Source organism: Candoia aspera, chromosome 2 (genome assembly GCF_035149785.1).
Source record: "Candoia aspera isolate rCanAsp1 chromosome 2, rCanAsp1.hap2, whole genome shotgun sequence".
Classification (NCBI taxonomy): domain Eukaryota; kingdom Metazoa; phylum Chordata; class Lepidosauria; order Squamata; family Boidae; genus Candoia; species Candoia aspera.
Window position 1 is genome coordinate 237,085,653 of NC_086154.1, and position 15,050 is coordinate 237,100,702.

General features: G+C 40.2%; 1 protein-coding gene across 2 annotated transcripts in view; it reads right to left on the reverse strand.

Annotated features, from left to right (window-relative positions):
- ERBIN (erbb2 interacting protein) overlaps positions 1 to 15,050 on the reverse strand; it is a 65,681-nt gene that overhangs the window by 13,738 nt on the left and 36,893 nt on the right. The window contains exons 20-23 of one of the 2 annotated variants that reach the window (XM_063295590.1): positions 9,994 to 10,137; positions 5,845 to 5,967; positions 2,603 to 2,812; positions 2,067 to 2,159 (exon numbers count right to left, since the gene is read on the reverse strand). In XM_063295590.1, coding sequence (XP_063151660.1) covers positions 2,067 to 2,159; positions 2,603 to 2,812; positions 5,845 to 5,967; positions 9,994 to 10,137 — 570 coding nt within the window. The remainder of the gene's footprint in view (positions 1 to 2,066; positions 2,160 to 2,602; positions 2,813 to 5,844; positions 5,968 to 9,993; positions 10,138 to 15,050) is intronic. The other variant, XM_063295589.1, reaches the window with a different exon arrangement.

Consider the following 15,050-nt stretch of genomic DNA (forward strand, 5'->3'; position numbering starts at 1 on the left):
TCCGCTTCGGAGTTAAAGGAGTGTCCGTGCCGCCCCATGAACTCCCTGGCGTTCGTGACGAAGAACGACAGCTTCGCGGGGTTCCCGTCGAAGAAAATGGGGAAGTCCTTTGGGGCCCGGGCGTTCTGTGAGTCCCCTCCTCTCGCTTCCCGACCCATGGCTTCGTCCGCCTGGGCCGCTTGTTGATTAGCATTTGGCCCATGGGGGTGCGATGACCTGCTCGGGGTGTGGACCTGCACGGGAACGTCGTTGGGCGGCGCAGGGGACATCAGTGATTGTAGCATGGTCCTGAGGTCCTTTAGCTGGGCCTCCATGGCCGCGAGTCTGGCTTGTGTTTCCCCGTCCGAAATCCGCGCCGCAGCTGGGGTCGGGTCTATCGGTGTGTCCGCAGGGTTGAGCCACCGGTGGGGTTCAGGCATTCCCGTCCGCTGGTCAGCTTCCTCCGTTTGGGAGTGCGTCGGCTGGGTTGCCTCTCCGTCCTCCACCGTGCTTGCTGCAGTTGGGCTGACGCTCCACGCCCGTGGCTGGGGTGCGATGTGGGGCGGGGGGGTCTCCGCTGGTCTCGGGAGGTATGTTGCTCCCTCCCGTGGCCGGGTCGCCTCCGCCTCCGTCTCCCTCTGGGGTTGGAGCTGAGGCTCTGGGGTGGGCCGGGAGGGTGTCCGTGGCTCCTGGGGTCCGCGGTGCCTCTGGCCTCGATCGGTCCTCCTCCGCTTCTTGCCGTGCGGTTCGCCCGCCTTGGCCGCGACGCGTCGGCCTCATCGCTCGTAGTCTTCTCGCCGTCTATTCCTCCCGCGGCTCGTTGTCCGGTGGGGCTCGGCGAGGCTGAGTTTGTGACTCTCAGCTTTATGTCATGCACTGCCTACCGCTGAGTAAAACACAGACGCTGATTCAGAGGAGAGCAGGTTCTGGTTTATTCATACGTAGTGTCAGTTGCGAAAAAAGCTGAGAGTGAGGGGAGCGCGCCGGTGCGGGGTTTAAATACCCCGCGCCGGTCAGCGCCCCCTTACCCTGGGTTACGTCATCCCCCCTTTGTCCTGCATACTGTCGTGCCGGTAGGTGAAGGGTTGCAAGGCCCCAGCTGGTGGCCCGGGATTGCCCATCATCGGTTTCCTCCTTCAGCCAGTGATTGCTGTCAGCTGGGCGATCTCCGTTGCGCTTTTGCTAACAGCTTGGGTGTGCCTCGTGATCCGCCTAGTCTTTGTCTTTCCTTCTTTCTCTTTTGTGTCCTGATGGCTGAATAATCCGGCCAGGGTCTGTGTCTGTTGTTGTGCGTGCTATGCTTATCTTGAGTCCCTTCCTCTGCTTCCTCGTTATTGTCATGTGTGCCGTTGTGCTGATGTCTTCAGCTCAACGGCACTCATGACAACTAAGAATTCCTGTCTCTGTGGAATGTCATTTAACAAGAAGAACATAAGGGATGGATGAAATATTCTATTATATCTATACAACTTTTGTACTAAAGGCCATATGGCAGTGCACAAATACTCTAATCAAACTTGCAAATAACAGTGCAGGTCTTTCAACATCAGGGCAGTGTGATCCCTACTATGCACTGCTCAGCAGCTTAACTGTCATGTTTTATATTAACAGAAGCTTCTAGACAATTCTTTAAGGAAATTAAACAGAGAGCACACTGCAATAGTTTAACCATATTACCTGTTATACCACCTTGAGTTTCCAGAAATTGAATGGCATATAAACCAAAGAAACAGGCCAACCAACCAGGACATGCATACAGACTCAAGATTTGGTGTATATGTGAAAAGTTACAACTCATCAGTCAAGAAATGAAAGCAGGAAAGCAACGGATTTATAGAAAAGTACTCATGATTTTGAATATAGTACAAAATGATGTTCAATTGTATACAATCTTAGGATTTTTATGAAGGATTTACAAACTATGTATAAAGAATGCAGGAAAAAGCACTGGCAAACAAAATATTCAGTACTGATATGCTAATTCATCAGTATATAAATATTTGGATTTTCAATTTTTTCAAATGGTAAACAGTGCTACAAAAGGGATAAATATATATTTAAAAGAAATATTTTTGATTAATACTCACATCATCATCAGGTCTGAAGGGATTTCCTCTACCCCCAATTCCTCCTGATATACTAAATCCAAGTTCTGGATCTTTTTCAATTCTTATTCGAATCTAAATATAAGACATAATATTTAAAAACAGGTTCCTTACATATTCAAGACTGTGAAAATGATGATTACCCCAATTATCTTGAACACGTTAGTGGTATTTATTATGATTCTTACAGTTGATGGTTTGTTGGTTGATTTATTTTAGAAGTATTGTTTACATTGCTTTTGTAAACTACACTGAACAGAACTTTTAAGTCAAAAGGTTAACTCTTTAAAATAAATAAAATGTGTATAAGAATTTGATAGCATTCCTAAATAATGTCTATCAGAGCACAAACAATAAGAAAGCCCACAAGCCATTATCATTTTTGAGAGCCTGGCAGAGGCCACAGTGAAAGAAACAGCAAAACAAAATCACAGTTAAATATAATTTTCAATCCTTAATGCCTGTAATGCAATCCACAACTGATTAATTGATCCTTAAAATAGAATTGTCTCCCTTACCTCTTGCTTTGACACCTCATGGCACTGTCTGGTTGGACCCTGGGACTGACTATAGGGAGGCTGATGGGCAACTTTAAGCATCAGATAATCAATTAATTGCTCTCTAGAAGGGTGTCTTGCCACAGATGTTTGGGGTGCAGCATGATGGATTTGACTATAGTTTGCCTGAGGTCTTGGAAGATGACCCATCTGCCCATTCATCAAGGGTATCTGAATAAATGAAACATCTCTGAGTAAATGTTTACACCAGCAAAAATATATTTTGATTCATTCAACTGTTTTGTTATTTATATTTTAATATTTGAATATTGTTATATTAAAACATAAACATTGTATTTTTAACATAAGATAGATTAGAATTCTATTGAATGTATTCTATTCAAATCTATTCACTTTCATTTGGAATTGTTCTTATTGACAGCCGAACTCTAAAGTGACTTACAAAACATTTGAGAACTTGCTAATGCATTTCATGGTGCCATATCTATCAGGGATGCTTCATATCCAGAGAAAATGTGGTGATGATCACCTAATTATTACCCCCTAGAGCACTTTTAAATAGAAGATCTGATGAAGAGCTGATCTAATTATTGCTATCTCGCTTCTGTAATATGCTTGCGCTAGGGACAAAGGAGACAAGCAAACTACCATTGAGTAAGGGCAAAAACCTGAGAATAGCATTATGATTGGACCATGCCACCCCTCAGGGGATATACGTCATGTCTCAGGCACGTATAAAAGCTCCCAACACCTTCACCGTGTGTGTGTCATGCGGCTTCCCACGTGAAGCCTGTATTGGACACCCAGCCATTTTTTTGATCAAATAAACTGTTGTTGATGTTAGATACGTGTTGTCTGAAGTGTCTATATTGGGAAGTAAAGGTACTTCAGACGTTGGGACCCTACACTAGTCAGCTGAATAAGCAGTATTGACAAAAACCACAGTAAATTAATACAAACAATAGAATAAAGCAGAAAGATGGTGGAGGGACTTGACAAGAATAAAACCAAGTTTCTCTAAATCAGGGATATAACTACAATGTTGGTACCAAGTTGCCAAGCTTTAGGTAATCCTAAATATTTTCAGGCCTTTCAATGAGACAGAATACATGTGGATAATTTTTTCTGTGGCTGGAAGTTGAGTGTTCTAAGCAGCCCCAGCTATCATGGTTAATGGTGACAAATGCTAAAAATTGCAGTACAGCAATATCTAGATGTCCAGAGGTTCCTCCTATCAACTTACTTCTAAAAAAGACATGCATAACATAACCACCTCCTATTACTTAAATTGAATTCTTACTGACCTTAAAAGGTTATTACAAAAGTACTGAATTTTTACCCAGCAGCAGCCAGAGCAGAGTATAATTAGATATGTAAAAAAAACCCTGGATTATCTTTCACCATTGCATATCACTTAACTTGCATTTAACCATATCTGAATGCAATGTTACTCTAAATGAAATTTAGGTTTGTTAGTAATGTCTCCCCTATATTCTATAGCTTTGAGAGTAAGGTTAGAATCTTTTGCTTCGGTTTTAACATTGGAATGGTTAGTACTCAGATGCCCATTTACTACACTCTGTACTGGCTCCCACAGATGCTCCCTTTCACCTTTGTCTTTTTTTCTGAGCAGTTAGATATATTTCTACACAAAGTAGTTGAATGCAGGTACTCTCTGTACTCCCTATGTGCTGCCCAGAATTATTTGTCAAAAAGAAGAAAATGCTAGAAACTGACAATTTATAGCTTCCAGCTTCTTACTGATACCCCTTTTAGAATGTTCCTCAGGTAGGAGGAATCTTACCCTTAACTAATCATTTACAAAAGCAGCATATAAATCAATCAAAATAAATATATTAAAAATCCTGTATGTCCACACTATATATTTAGGCATCACCATGTGTAAGCTTGGATTAAGTATTTATTGGCCTTGTTACCTCATAGGAATTATGGACATTACACTATCCAACATACTAAGTCTCCAGTCAATGTTTCTTCCAAGAAAGTCTGTATCAGGCAGTTTTATTGTCTCTCTAAATCCACAGAGAAATAAGCTCCTTGAGCCCTACTGAAGGCTTTGGATTTAGTCTACAGCTACAGTATCTTGTAATACAGGTATGATAAGCTCCCTCACTGATTACATCACTCAGTGTACCATTGGTGGACAATATTTTTCATCACCAGTTTTTGTTGTTTAGATTTCCTATGCTATTAATTTTTTTCTTGCCATTTTACTTGGGAGTTGGTCCATGGAAGACCAACTTGACTTAATCCTTTTTAGCCAGCATTTCTAGGACATCCAGCTCTCTCTCACTTCCCTCATATCAGTTTATATCTCATCCAATGCTGCTTGGGCTCATCACCTATCTCTGATAATTAGCTTATTGCTAAATAATCCAATGTGGGTGCCTTAAATGTGTTATTACCTATAGGTGGTGCAATACTAGCAGCAGGGCTTCCATCCATGTACAATTTAGCATAAGAAATAAGCTGTGACTAGTTTCGTTGCTCTGATTAAGCTAAGGGCTGCCCACAAATCAAAAGAACTCATCAAAACCTGCCTGCTTCCCCCTTCCCTTATTAATTGGTAAGAATCTGAATAGCACTTAACCTCCACTGAAGGTAAAAAATGGCAGGAGAGCTATGGTTACCTTCTTTCTTTTTAAACAATGTCCAGCCTGCACTTGCCTCCTCAGATCAGCTCCCGCAAATCCCTTGGGATTAACCTACGCTGGCCCTGTCCTTTACCCAGCTGGGTCACTTTGCCAGATAGCACAAAAGCAGACCAATGCTTCACTGCTTCTAGTCCTACTGTTGACTGCCAGTCTGTCTTTTCAACTTCATTAGGCAACATTGGAGTTATAATTATAGTGAAATAACTTTAAAAATTAAATAAGTAAAATCACTGAAGGCAGGGAGGTAGTGCATACCACTGATGTACCAGTACTAATGGGGACTAGGTACTAATGCCCATGGACATATTATTATTTATTAGTCCTCATGGGCATCAAATATCTATTTTGGTCTTACAGTATAGTAGAAATAAACATAACTTTATATTTTTACTGAAACAACAATGCTTAACTGAAAAGAGAGGAACAATCTCTTAGCAGCAAAAGCAGAGGAAGAGAGGAGGGTAAAGCACATGAGCCTAAAGGTCATATATGTAAAATTAACATTTAAACATTACATTGAAGTAACTGCATATTCACATATGATTAATGAATCATATAGCTTATTACCTGCACAGGAAGTTTTTTAATGGTATCTGGAACAACCTCTTTGAGACCAAGTGTGGCTGTTGAATAGTTCTGCTGTCCAGAAATGAATACATCCTCCTCTACCGAATTGGATGTTTGGGGGTGCTAAAAATAAAAGCATATAAATGTTTCTGCTATATACCAAAGCAAGTTATACTAGATCTGCTAATATTTAATCCAAATCCTAAAATGGAAATAAATATTAACTCCACTTTCTGCAAAATAACACTTAAAAAATAGAAAGTTAAATCGTAAATATTGTTCTATTTAAGAATTTGTAAACTTAAGTTCAATAGTATTTCATAAATATTTTTCTGCTAGACTTAGCCCTTTTTCTGGTGTTCATCCTGTTCACCAGTTTGTTCCTGTATTGTGTCAGCCATTTATGAATATCTCTTAATAGCATCCTTGCTATTTATTTTCTCCTGGGAACTGAAATGCAGCGTCGTCTTGGACAATTGTAGAGATAATTACTACTGCTGTTATTAAACATGCTACGCTTGGTACTTCAGTCTAAGATAAAAGGAAAGTCCTTGAACTGTGGGATCTTCCACATGTATTTTATACAGGGAAGCAACGTAGGACATAAAGAAAATTAAAGACAAACACTGCACAGGAAGAATATGGTTCTATTGTATTATTATTATTATTAATTCAATTTATATAGCCACCCATCTCATATTCGTGACTCTGGGCAGTTTCCAATTTTAGAAGTTCACAGTTAGTTTCCCCATTGGAATTAGGCAGTAAAAAAAATAAAGGATGACAAAGAGACTGTAGAAGTGTACATGATGCAAGTTTAAACATTTACAGAGAACCATAATATGCTCTGAAAATTATTCTATTGACAAAGATGGAAGAAAGACAAGGTATGCCAATAGAAAGGAGAAGGGTGCCTAGTCAATATGATGGAAGAGTAGAGTGGGAGCTGGATATTTTTATCCCAAGGACCTTATTTTTTAAGTACTGTACATGGAGAAGCAATCCAGACTTGGAAACAGACTACATATGGGAGGAAGAAAGCATCAAAAATAGTCACATTCACATTAAGATGACTGAATTTATCTCATCAGACAAACACATGAGAGGAAAGCACGTTCAACCTTAAACATACTGGAATACATCCAATATTACAAGAGAACTTCTGTTCATGCAACAGAACTTCCTTGTACTTCCTTATATGGGCTCCAGCTCTGCTCCAGGGTGTTCCCAACCATCAAGAGCAGGTTTAGGGGAATTGTGGAAATATGTGGTATAGATGAGAATACAGTCCATTAAATTAATTATTGATCAAGAAAAATGAGAGATAGACAAATATTTTTTACAAATACTTTAATCTGTGAATAAAAATAATGTATAACTTAAGCTCTGTTACTACTACTTTTGAGCAGGTAAATCGTATAGCAGACTTGTATTCTTGGCCAATACTTTTAACCTTTAAGCCCAACACAGCCATTCTTTTTATACAGTTTCATCAGTACACAAAGCACTGTTTCTTGTTCCTTGAAAGGGTTCCTTGATAAAAGGGTACAACTTAAAAATGTGAGAGTAATGAATACAAATGCTAAAGCATCAGTGTAAGCCTGCAGAAACATAAAAAATCCCACTTCAGTTTCTTCATTTAAATTATTATATAATACTATAGGCTGAAACAGAAACAATAAATTTATACTAAATTTAAGCAAAGGTATGGGCCAAATATTTTTCCACACCGAAAATTTTCTGGGGTCAAAATTTTCCACTACAAGTAAGATTGGTCATTTGAAAGTTGTATGATTTATTATTGTTAAAAGTCCATCGCCCAACATTTTTACTGAAATGCTAGAAACAACTTTTCTGCATACCTCAAAGCTTTTAGTTTCTCTGAATCTATTTCCAAACTTCAAAAAAATAGGCTACTTTTATTTATTTTTTTCACAACAAATAATACAGTCCAATTGTTAGTGCAGACTCTGGATATTGACAGAATATGTAATGGAGTCATACTTAGTTGCACAGGAAAAATTTATGATTTGAAATTTTCAGAAAAACTCACAATTCAGAATACATGATCCATTTGGAATAAAGAAGCTGCAGAATTATCTAAAAAATTCAAAGCAAGAGGCTATCTATATGTGTCCAAAGTTACGGCGGCACCGAATGAATGGTAGTTACGTCCTGTTCCCAAAGCTGCAGCACCCCCATCACGATCAAAATTTGGGTGCTTGACAGGCTACCTGCACTTGCAACTGCAGAGCGCTTCAACTCCCCCCAACCATTTTCCCCCTCATCTTTGCCCTTTTGGCCACCCTGCAATCCAACACCTCTAACAGCACTGTCACCCTGCGTTCCACCAGCCCTGCCACCTCCAGCTAACCTTCATGAGGCGCGCCTGGCCTGGCCCTTCGCGAGGCAGCTGCTGGCTGGGCCAGGCCTTCTTCCCGAGGCTGCGTGTGCCCTTGTCCAAATCACATGTGGCACTTGCCCAATTTGGAAGCTTCACGAAAAAGCTGTGCAATTTGGACAAGGGCACGCGCAGCCTCAGGAAGAAGGCCCAGCCAGCAGCTGCCTCATGAAGGCCAGGCCGAGTCTGCCTTGTCAGTAGCAGGAGGAAGATGACAGAGAAGGTCAGCTGGGGGCAGCAGGGCCAGTGGAGCACAGGGGAGCAGGGCCGGCAGAGAGCAGGGTGGCCAAAAAGGCAGAGATGGGGGGAGATAGGCAGGTGAGGGGAGTTGAAGAGGAGGCAGCCCCTTACCTTACTGAGGCTTGGGCTGGGAGGGACCAAGCTGGGAATGACTTGGATAGGGGTGAGTCCTCACCTGACCAGGTGGGATTCTGTTAATGATGGCAACCAGGACGTTGTGCTTTATGGCCACATCACTTAGTGACAGAAACCCTAGTCCCAATTTCTGTTGTAACCCAAGGACTAACTGGTATGTTTTTATTTCAGGAAAATCTTTTAAGTCATCCGCCAATGTAAGAGATAAATTCATTCCATACATAAGCTGACCCATAGAACAAAATGCGCCAATGAATATTTTTAAAAATAGAAGATAATCTGCTGTTTGACTTTCCTAACTGGGCACCTCAGAGCAGCAGGTCTGCCCCAGACAGACCCGGTGCGTAACCTGGGGGTCCTCCTGGACTCACAACTCCTGCTCAAAGAGCAGGTGGCAGTCGTGGCCAGGAAGGCCTTCGTCAACTTTGTGTTGTGTGCCAGTTATGCCCATTCCTGGAGCAAGAAGCCCTCCGAACAGTCACTCATGCCCTGGTCATCTCCCATATAGACTACTGCAATGCACTCTACATGGGGCTACCCTTGAAGAGTATCTGGAAGCTACAACTGGTCCAGAATGCAGCCGCGTGGGCTATCCTTGGTGCTCCTAGATTGGCATATATAACACCCTTGCTGCATGAGCTGCACTGAGTACCAGTTTGCTTCCGGGTCCAATTCAAGGTGTTGGTTAATACCTTTAAAGCCCTACATGCCATGGGGCCAGGTTACCTGAGGGACCATCTCATCCCCATGACATCGACCCGTCCCACCTGATCATGCAGAGAGAGCATGTTACAGACCCCATCTGTAAGAGAATTTCATCTGGTGGGGTCCAGGAAGCGGGCCTTCTCTGCAGTGGCCCCCGCCCTTTGGAACATCTTGCCCCCGAAGGTGAGGCAGGCCCCTTCACTCCTGACCTTCCAGAAGGCCCTGAAGACCTGGTTCTGCCATCTCGCTTGGCAGGAAGGTGGGTAGTCATTCCTGGGGATGGCTTGCGCCTTAGAGCCCCTCCCACCATTGGAATTTTTATAACCACTTGGATGCTATATTTATTTATATTGTATTTATATCCATAACTTATTTTTACTTTTTGTGGGATTTTAATTGTTATAGTATTAATTTTAATGTAAAGCGCCCAGAGTCCCTCTTTTGGGGAAGATGGGCAGTAACAAAACCTGAAAAATAAATAAATAAAATGCGGTAATTTCAAGGGAGCAGGTGGATTCTTAAATTATTCTTAAATAACTGTCTTTTTAAAATCATTACATGATGAATGAAATCAAACATAAGACAGAATTCAACAAATTGCAAGAATGTACAGTTTAAAGACATTTCCAATTTCTTTTCAACAAGCATGTTTTCAGGAATGTACTCACACGAAGAACAGGAACACCAGAACTTCTTCCGTCTGCAACACTCAAAGCAACATTGCCCTGGCTGCCATGCAGATCCCTAGAGCTGCCATAGTAAAAGTTGCTAACTGGAGCATAATTGGAATTAAAGGACCTTGACAGCATGCTCTGAATAAAGAGGGGACAGATAACAGAGATTAGTGCAGCATGCACAAATCACAAGACAGGTTATACACAGAGTCAGTACAGACACACAGATCGCATATCATGTTATAACACCATGCAAACAAAGGACAGTCCCACTGTGAATACAAAACCTCAGTTTCATGCCATGTGATTTTTCACAATATAACTGAACATGCAATATGACATACTCCCCACACAAATCACAGTATACACCCATTCAAATGGTAAAGATGGCCAAGGAAAATCAATCTTTAGTTGTCATATTGTAAATGTTTACATACAATTAAATGTTAACTTTTAAAAAAAAACAGCGATAGAGCTTCCCAGTGCTTATTATGATTTTCCAATATTTTCCAATAATTATTTTTATAAATAAAAGGCACACACAAAAAAACTGCAACAAATTTTAGGCAAAATTTTTGCAAATTTAGCTGTCCTGAGCATTAAACCAGGTGTGTTGCAGAAAATAGTAATTGTTGTCCCTAAAACAGACCCTTCAAGGAAATCAATAAAAACAAACATAGGTTCAATTCTTCATCATTTTACAATTCTTTCCAACATGCTCTCACCCAAGATCAATTCATTTAAAGCGTATGTCTCTTGTCTTTCATCAAAATAAGCCAGAAAATAGAAAATAAAATAAAAATTACAACAATAAAAGGAAAGGAACTTAGAAAAGCTGACTAAAATATTAAAACACTTTCCAAAAGAATTAGGAACATGAAATGAAAGTTTTGAACAGCAGTGAAAAGCCATTAAACAGTAAGCTAAAAATGTTCTGAAATCTATTCGAAAGTAGCATATTCAAGAGTTCCTCTCCTTGGTCCCAATTAGTAAGCAGTCAACAGAAGACTGTTTTTGTAACCCAGAGAGGTAATTTCTCTGTTTCCCTCTGTATTTTCTTCTAGAACTTGGGGCATCTCTGGCACTGGAGAGGGCAAATACTGTGATATGGAACTGGTAGACTAGACTGGAAGGAAATGAGACTTCATTTAGTAATTTTTGAAGACATGGTAGATACAGCAAAGTAGGTAGTAGATTTCTGAAGTTATTGAACAGACTTCAAGAATATTTTAAGACAGAGTGGACATCCTATCTTAGAAATGCAGTAAAAAAACAGGCAAAATTAGCTTAGCTCATCAGGGAATGAGCTAAAATAGATTTTATAACAAAAGAAGAGCTTGACTGCTGTGAAAGACCAAAGAGGACAATTGTCAGTTGAGTGTAAAAATTGCTCAACAGCTGTGATTGAAAGAAGGCTGGGAATATATTAGGTTTATATGAAACTCTGAAATGACCTTGGTAAGGAAGATCACATCAGGCCCTTAGTCTTTGTGAAAATGCAAGAATGATGATCAAGCAGCCAATATACTGAGCAAAAGATACCAAGAAGATAGCTTTAAAGATGGGCAGTTGAAGATCCACAGCTGCCATAGGTTCAAACAGTTTGAAAGTTGAACAGGATAAAACGAAGTCAAGTTCCATGGAGGAACTGGTAGTTTAACTGACCTTGAAAAATGTTTTGTTTTATTTATTTGTGAAAGGTGAAAGGTCCCCTGTGCAAGCACCAAGTCATGTCTGACCCTTTGGGGGGATGTCACTTTGGCAACATTTTCTTGGCAGACTATATTGGAGTGGTTTGCCATTGCCTTCCCCAGTCGTCACCTTCCCCAGCAAGCTGAGTACTCATTTTACTGACCTCGGAAGGATGGAAGGCTGAGTCGACTTGAGTCGGCTACCCAAGAACCCAGGTTCCACTGGGATCGAACTCGGGTCGTGGGGAGAGTTTTGGTTGCAATACTGCTGCCTACCACTCTGCGCCACACGAGGCTCTTTATTTATTTATTTATGTTCAAATTTTATCGCCGCCCATCTCCCCTGAAAAGGGGGACTCTGGGCAGTTTACAATAAAATTATGAAAGAATGAGAAAAAAACCCAAACAATGGTCCACTGCAACAAAAGCAGTAATAGCTGACAAATATACAGGTTAAAAAGAAAGCAAAATCAGGTACTGGAAAATTGGGTAGGTAGAAAGAGAAAAACAAGTTAAGGAGCAGTGAAATATCCATCCCAGGCAAAAACAAAATCAGGACAATGAGGTCTTTTACAGGCATATATCTGCTTGGTTTAGTCCCTATGAGCCACTCTCATGATACTTTGGACCTCAGTGAAGAAATGCAACAAGAAATAAACCAACCACATATGGAATCTTGAGATTCCTTGAGAATTGTTAAAGTTATAGCTGTCATACGGCCAAGAAGAAAGCTAGTGCAGATATGGCATAAACTAGCTCAGGCAGACACATCTTTGCTTTGCAGAAATTCAGAAGTGGGACATCTGTAAGGAAGTTTGTTTTTTGCAGAAACCCCAATAATTTGAGCAAGAGATCCAACAGTAAGCCAAATGCCCAAGTTAGGGTGTACCTGTTTGATAAATATGGGCCAGTGCAAAGGTCATGCCTTTAAGATTCTTGATGCACTAATAAGGATTGAGGTCCTTCAGATACTGAAAGAATTATGGCAAAACGGACAGGTTCATTTTTTTAAGGCCTGACAGTAACACAAAAAATAGGTATCTGGAACCAGTATTTGGGATACAGTAAATGAAGGATGGTTTGAAGTGTTAGCATCTGGATGAATGAATTTAGGAGTTACATAACTAAGGCGGGCTGCAGATTTCCATGCCTTTTTCCCAGAAGGCAATTTGGGAAATAAAAAGTTTGAGGGAGAGACACAACAAGAACTGAGTTTATTACTTCTAGAAAAGGTTTCAGACTTCAGTATGGAACATCAGATTAAAAGGGGAAACTTAACAGAGTTCTATGAATGAATGCATGAATGGTCTTTCCTTTCCAAACATCTAACTTACAGCCTACTTCATCCAATGGCACTGAGTGAGGCATGGCTCAAGATTTAATTTCAGAAAATTCATATTATTAAGTTCCACAAAAGACACACAGATAAAAAGAAGTCAATTTTTCTTATTTAGCATAGTAGATATCTCATTGATATAGGAGGCTTAGATATAAGTCAGTGCCAAACATCTTTTGGCACTTTTAGTAAGGATTCCAATAGATTCCCCAAGCTGAAAAACAAAGATCTTCACAGAGAAGTTGTCATGAGTAAGGATGGCGAGCAGGGGGCTCTCACCCAGACTGTCAAGCGCATGCGTAGCACTGAGGAACTGTTCAGCCATTCAAAGAGACACAGATCGGGACCGCCTTAACCTTTGGGGTTTATATGGCTGGGTTTTCCCACGCTTTCTCAGTTTGTTAGGATTCTTGTTAAGTACTACTAATAAATATTAGAGACCAAGTCCTCGCCTCAGTGTGTTTCCTGGTAATCAGGACAGAAGTAGTGTGATTGTCTCCATACCTATCACGTCTACTATCTTCAGTAACTACTCTGAATATGATTTCATGTCTCTGATGCTGAAGCTACCAAATAGTCTCTAATTACGTGGGTTTGGAAAATAAAAAAAAAGATTATTCTAAGGGAAAAGAAGAACTAAACTGGTAGTAATCACAATAAAAATGAACAGCAGTGTGTGGTTAGGTTGGGCTACAATATTCATCAAAACAGCTGTGAGTGGCTGCAGTAACTGATGTGAAGCTGAAGCTATAGCACTGTCAGATAAAGGAGGCACTGATATAATTGGATCTATGGGAAGCAATGAAGTAGAAACAGTACAAGGATTACAGAGTCATAGCCATCATCATCCCTTTATTTTGATTAGTCAGAAAAAACTAATACCAGTAAAACAGGTAAAAATAAAAACATATGAAGCTACAAATAAATAAAATCTCTTTCAGACCAAAAGAGATGCAGATAGTGCATACAGAGGTGCAGAATTGAGCAATCCAGAAAAATATATACAAACAATGATCAGATAGGAGAAGTGACAAATAGAAATCATGCTCTCTACCAAGAAATCTCTTCAGAATACAATAAATAAAAGTTGCTTGAGATTTCCTGCAGAGAGAGCAATGAAAAAGCAAATGTCTTAAAGACTCCACTGAGCCATCCTCACAAATACATCTTATACAAGTTGATGCAGGGGAGCATTTTGTAGCACCCCAACAGGACAGCAGAAGAACAACCTGGCCAAAGTGAAAGCCCAATGGAATTTCAGAACTGTGATAGATGAGAGGTAGGAGGTTGGCACCAACCTATTTGAAAAGACCACACAAACTGCAAGACTGGGAACCAGATTTAAGTTGAGAATCAATGTCCCCATATGCTATTTAACAATATTTGCAGTATTATCAAAACCTAACAAGCAAAGGGTCTCCAGAAAGAGTACGGGGAGTGAAACTTGCTAATCACCTTTTAAAACCAGGTTTACTTAAAGTGGTCTTTGAGAACCAGTAGAGCAAGAGCGAATGTAGAAAATATAACTTTAGCCAAAGGTATTTCATAACTAAAACTGTTACATCAAACAAATAATCCCAATTCTTGAAGTCTGGCAGCCAAAAATATAACCGATTTTATGTAAGCATGGTCACTTATATCAAAGTCTTCAATGACACCCATGGGGCCAAATTAGTTTGACATTAACAGCTTACCATATCAACAGTTTTCCTCTAATCCTCTGCTAAACAATCTATTTGATCAGAAAGCTAAAAAAACACACATTTTTGTGATCCATACTTTCACCAGCCCCATATGGGGGGACTGGAAAAATGTGGAGAGGCATCAAGTGTGACAGTAGAGATCAATACAGAATTAATATTTGTGCATGGATAATATAGAGACTGGAAACAAAAAACACCCCAATGAAATTTTTCATGTGAGCTTTTTACAAAGGTTCTCTATTGAAAAAATAAATGATTAGTTGATTTGAACTTACCCTAAGATTCAAGTTTCTATGTTACTAGAGTATATTGCCCCTTTCC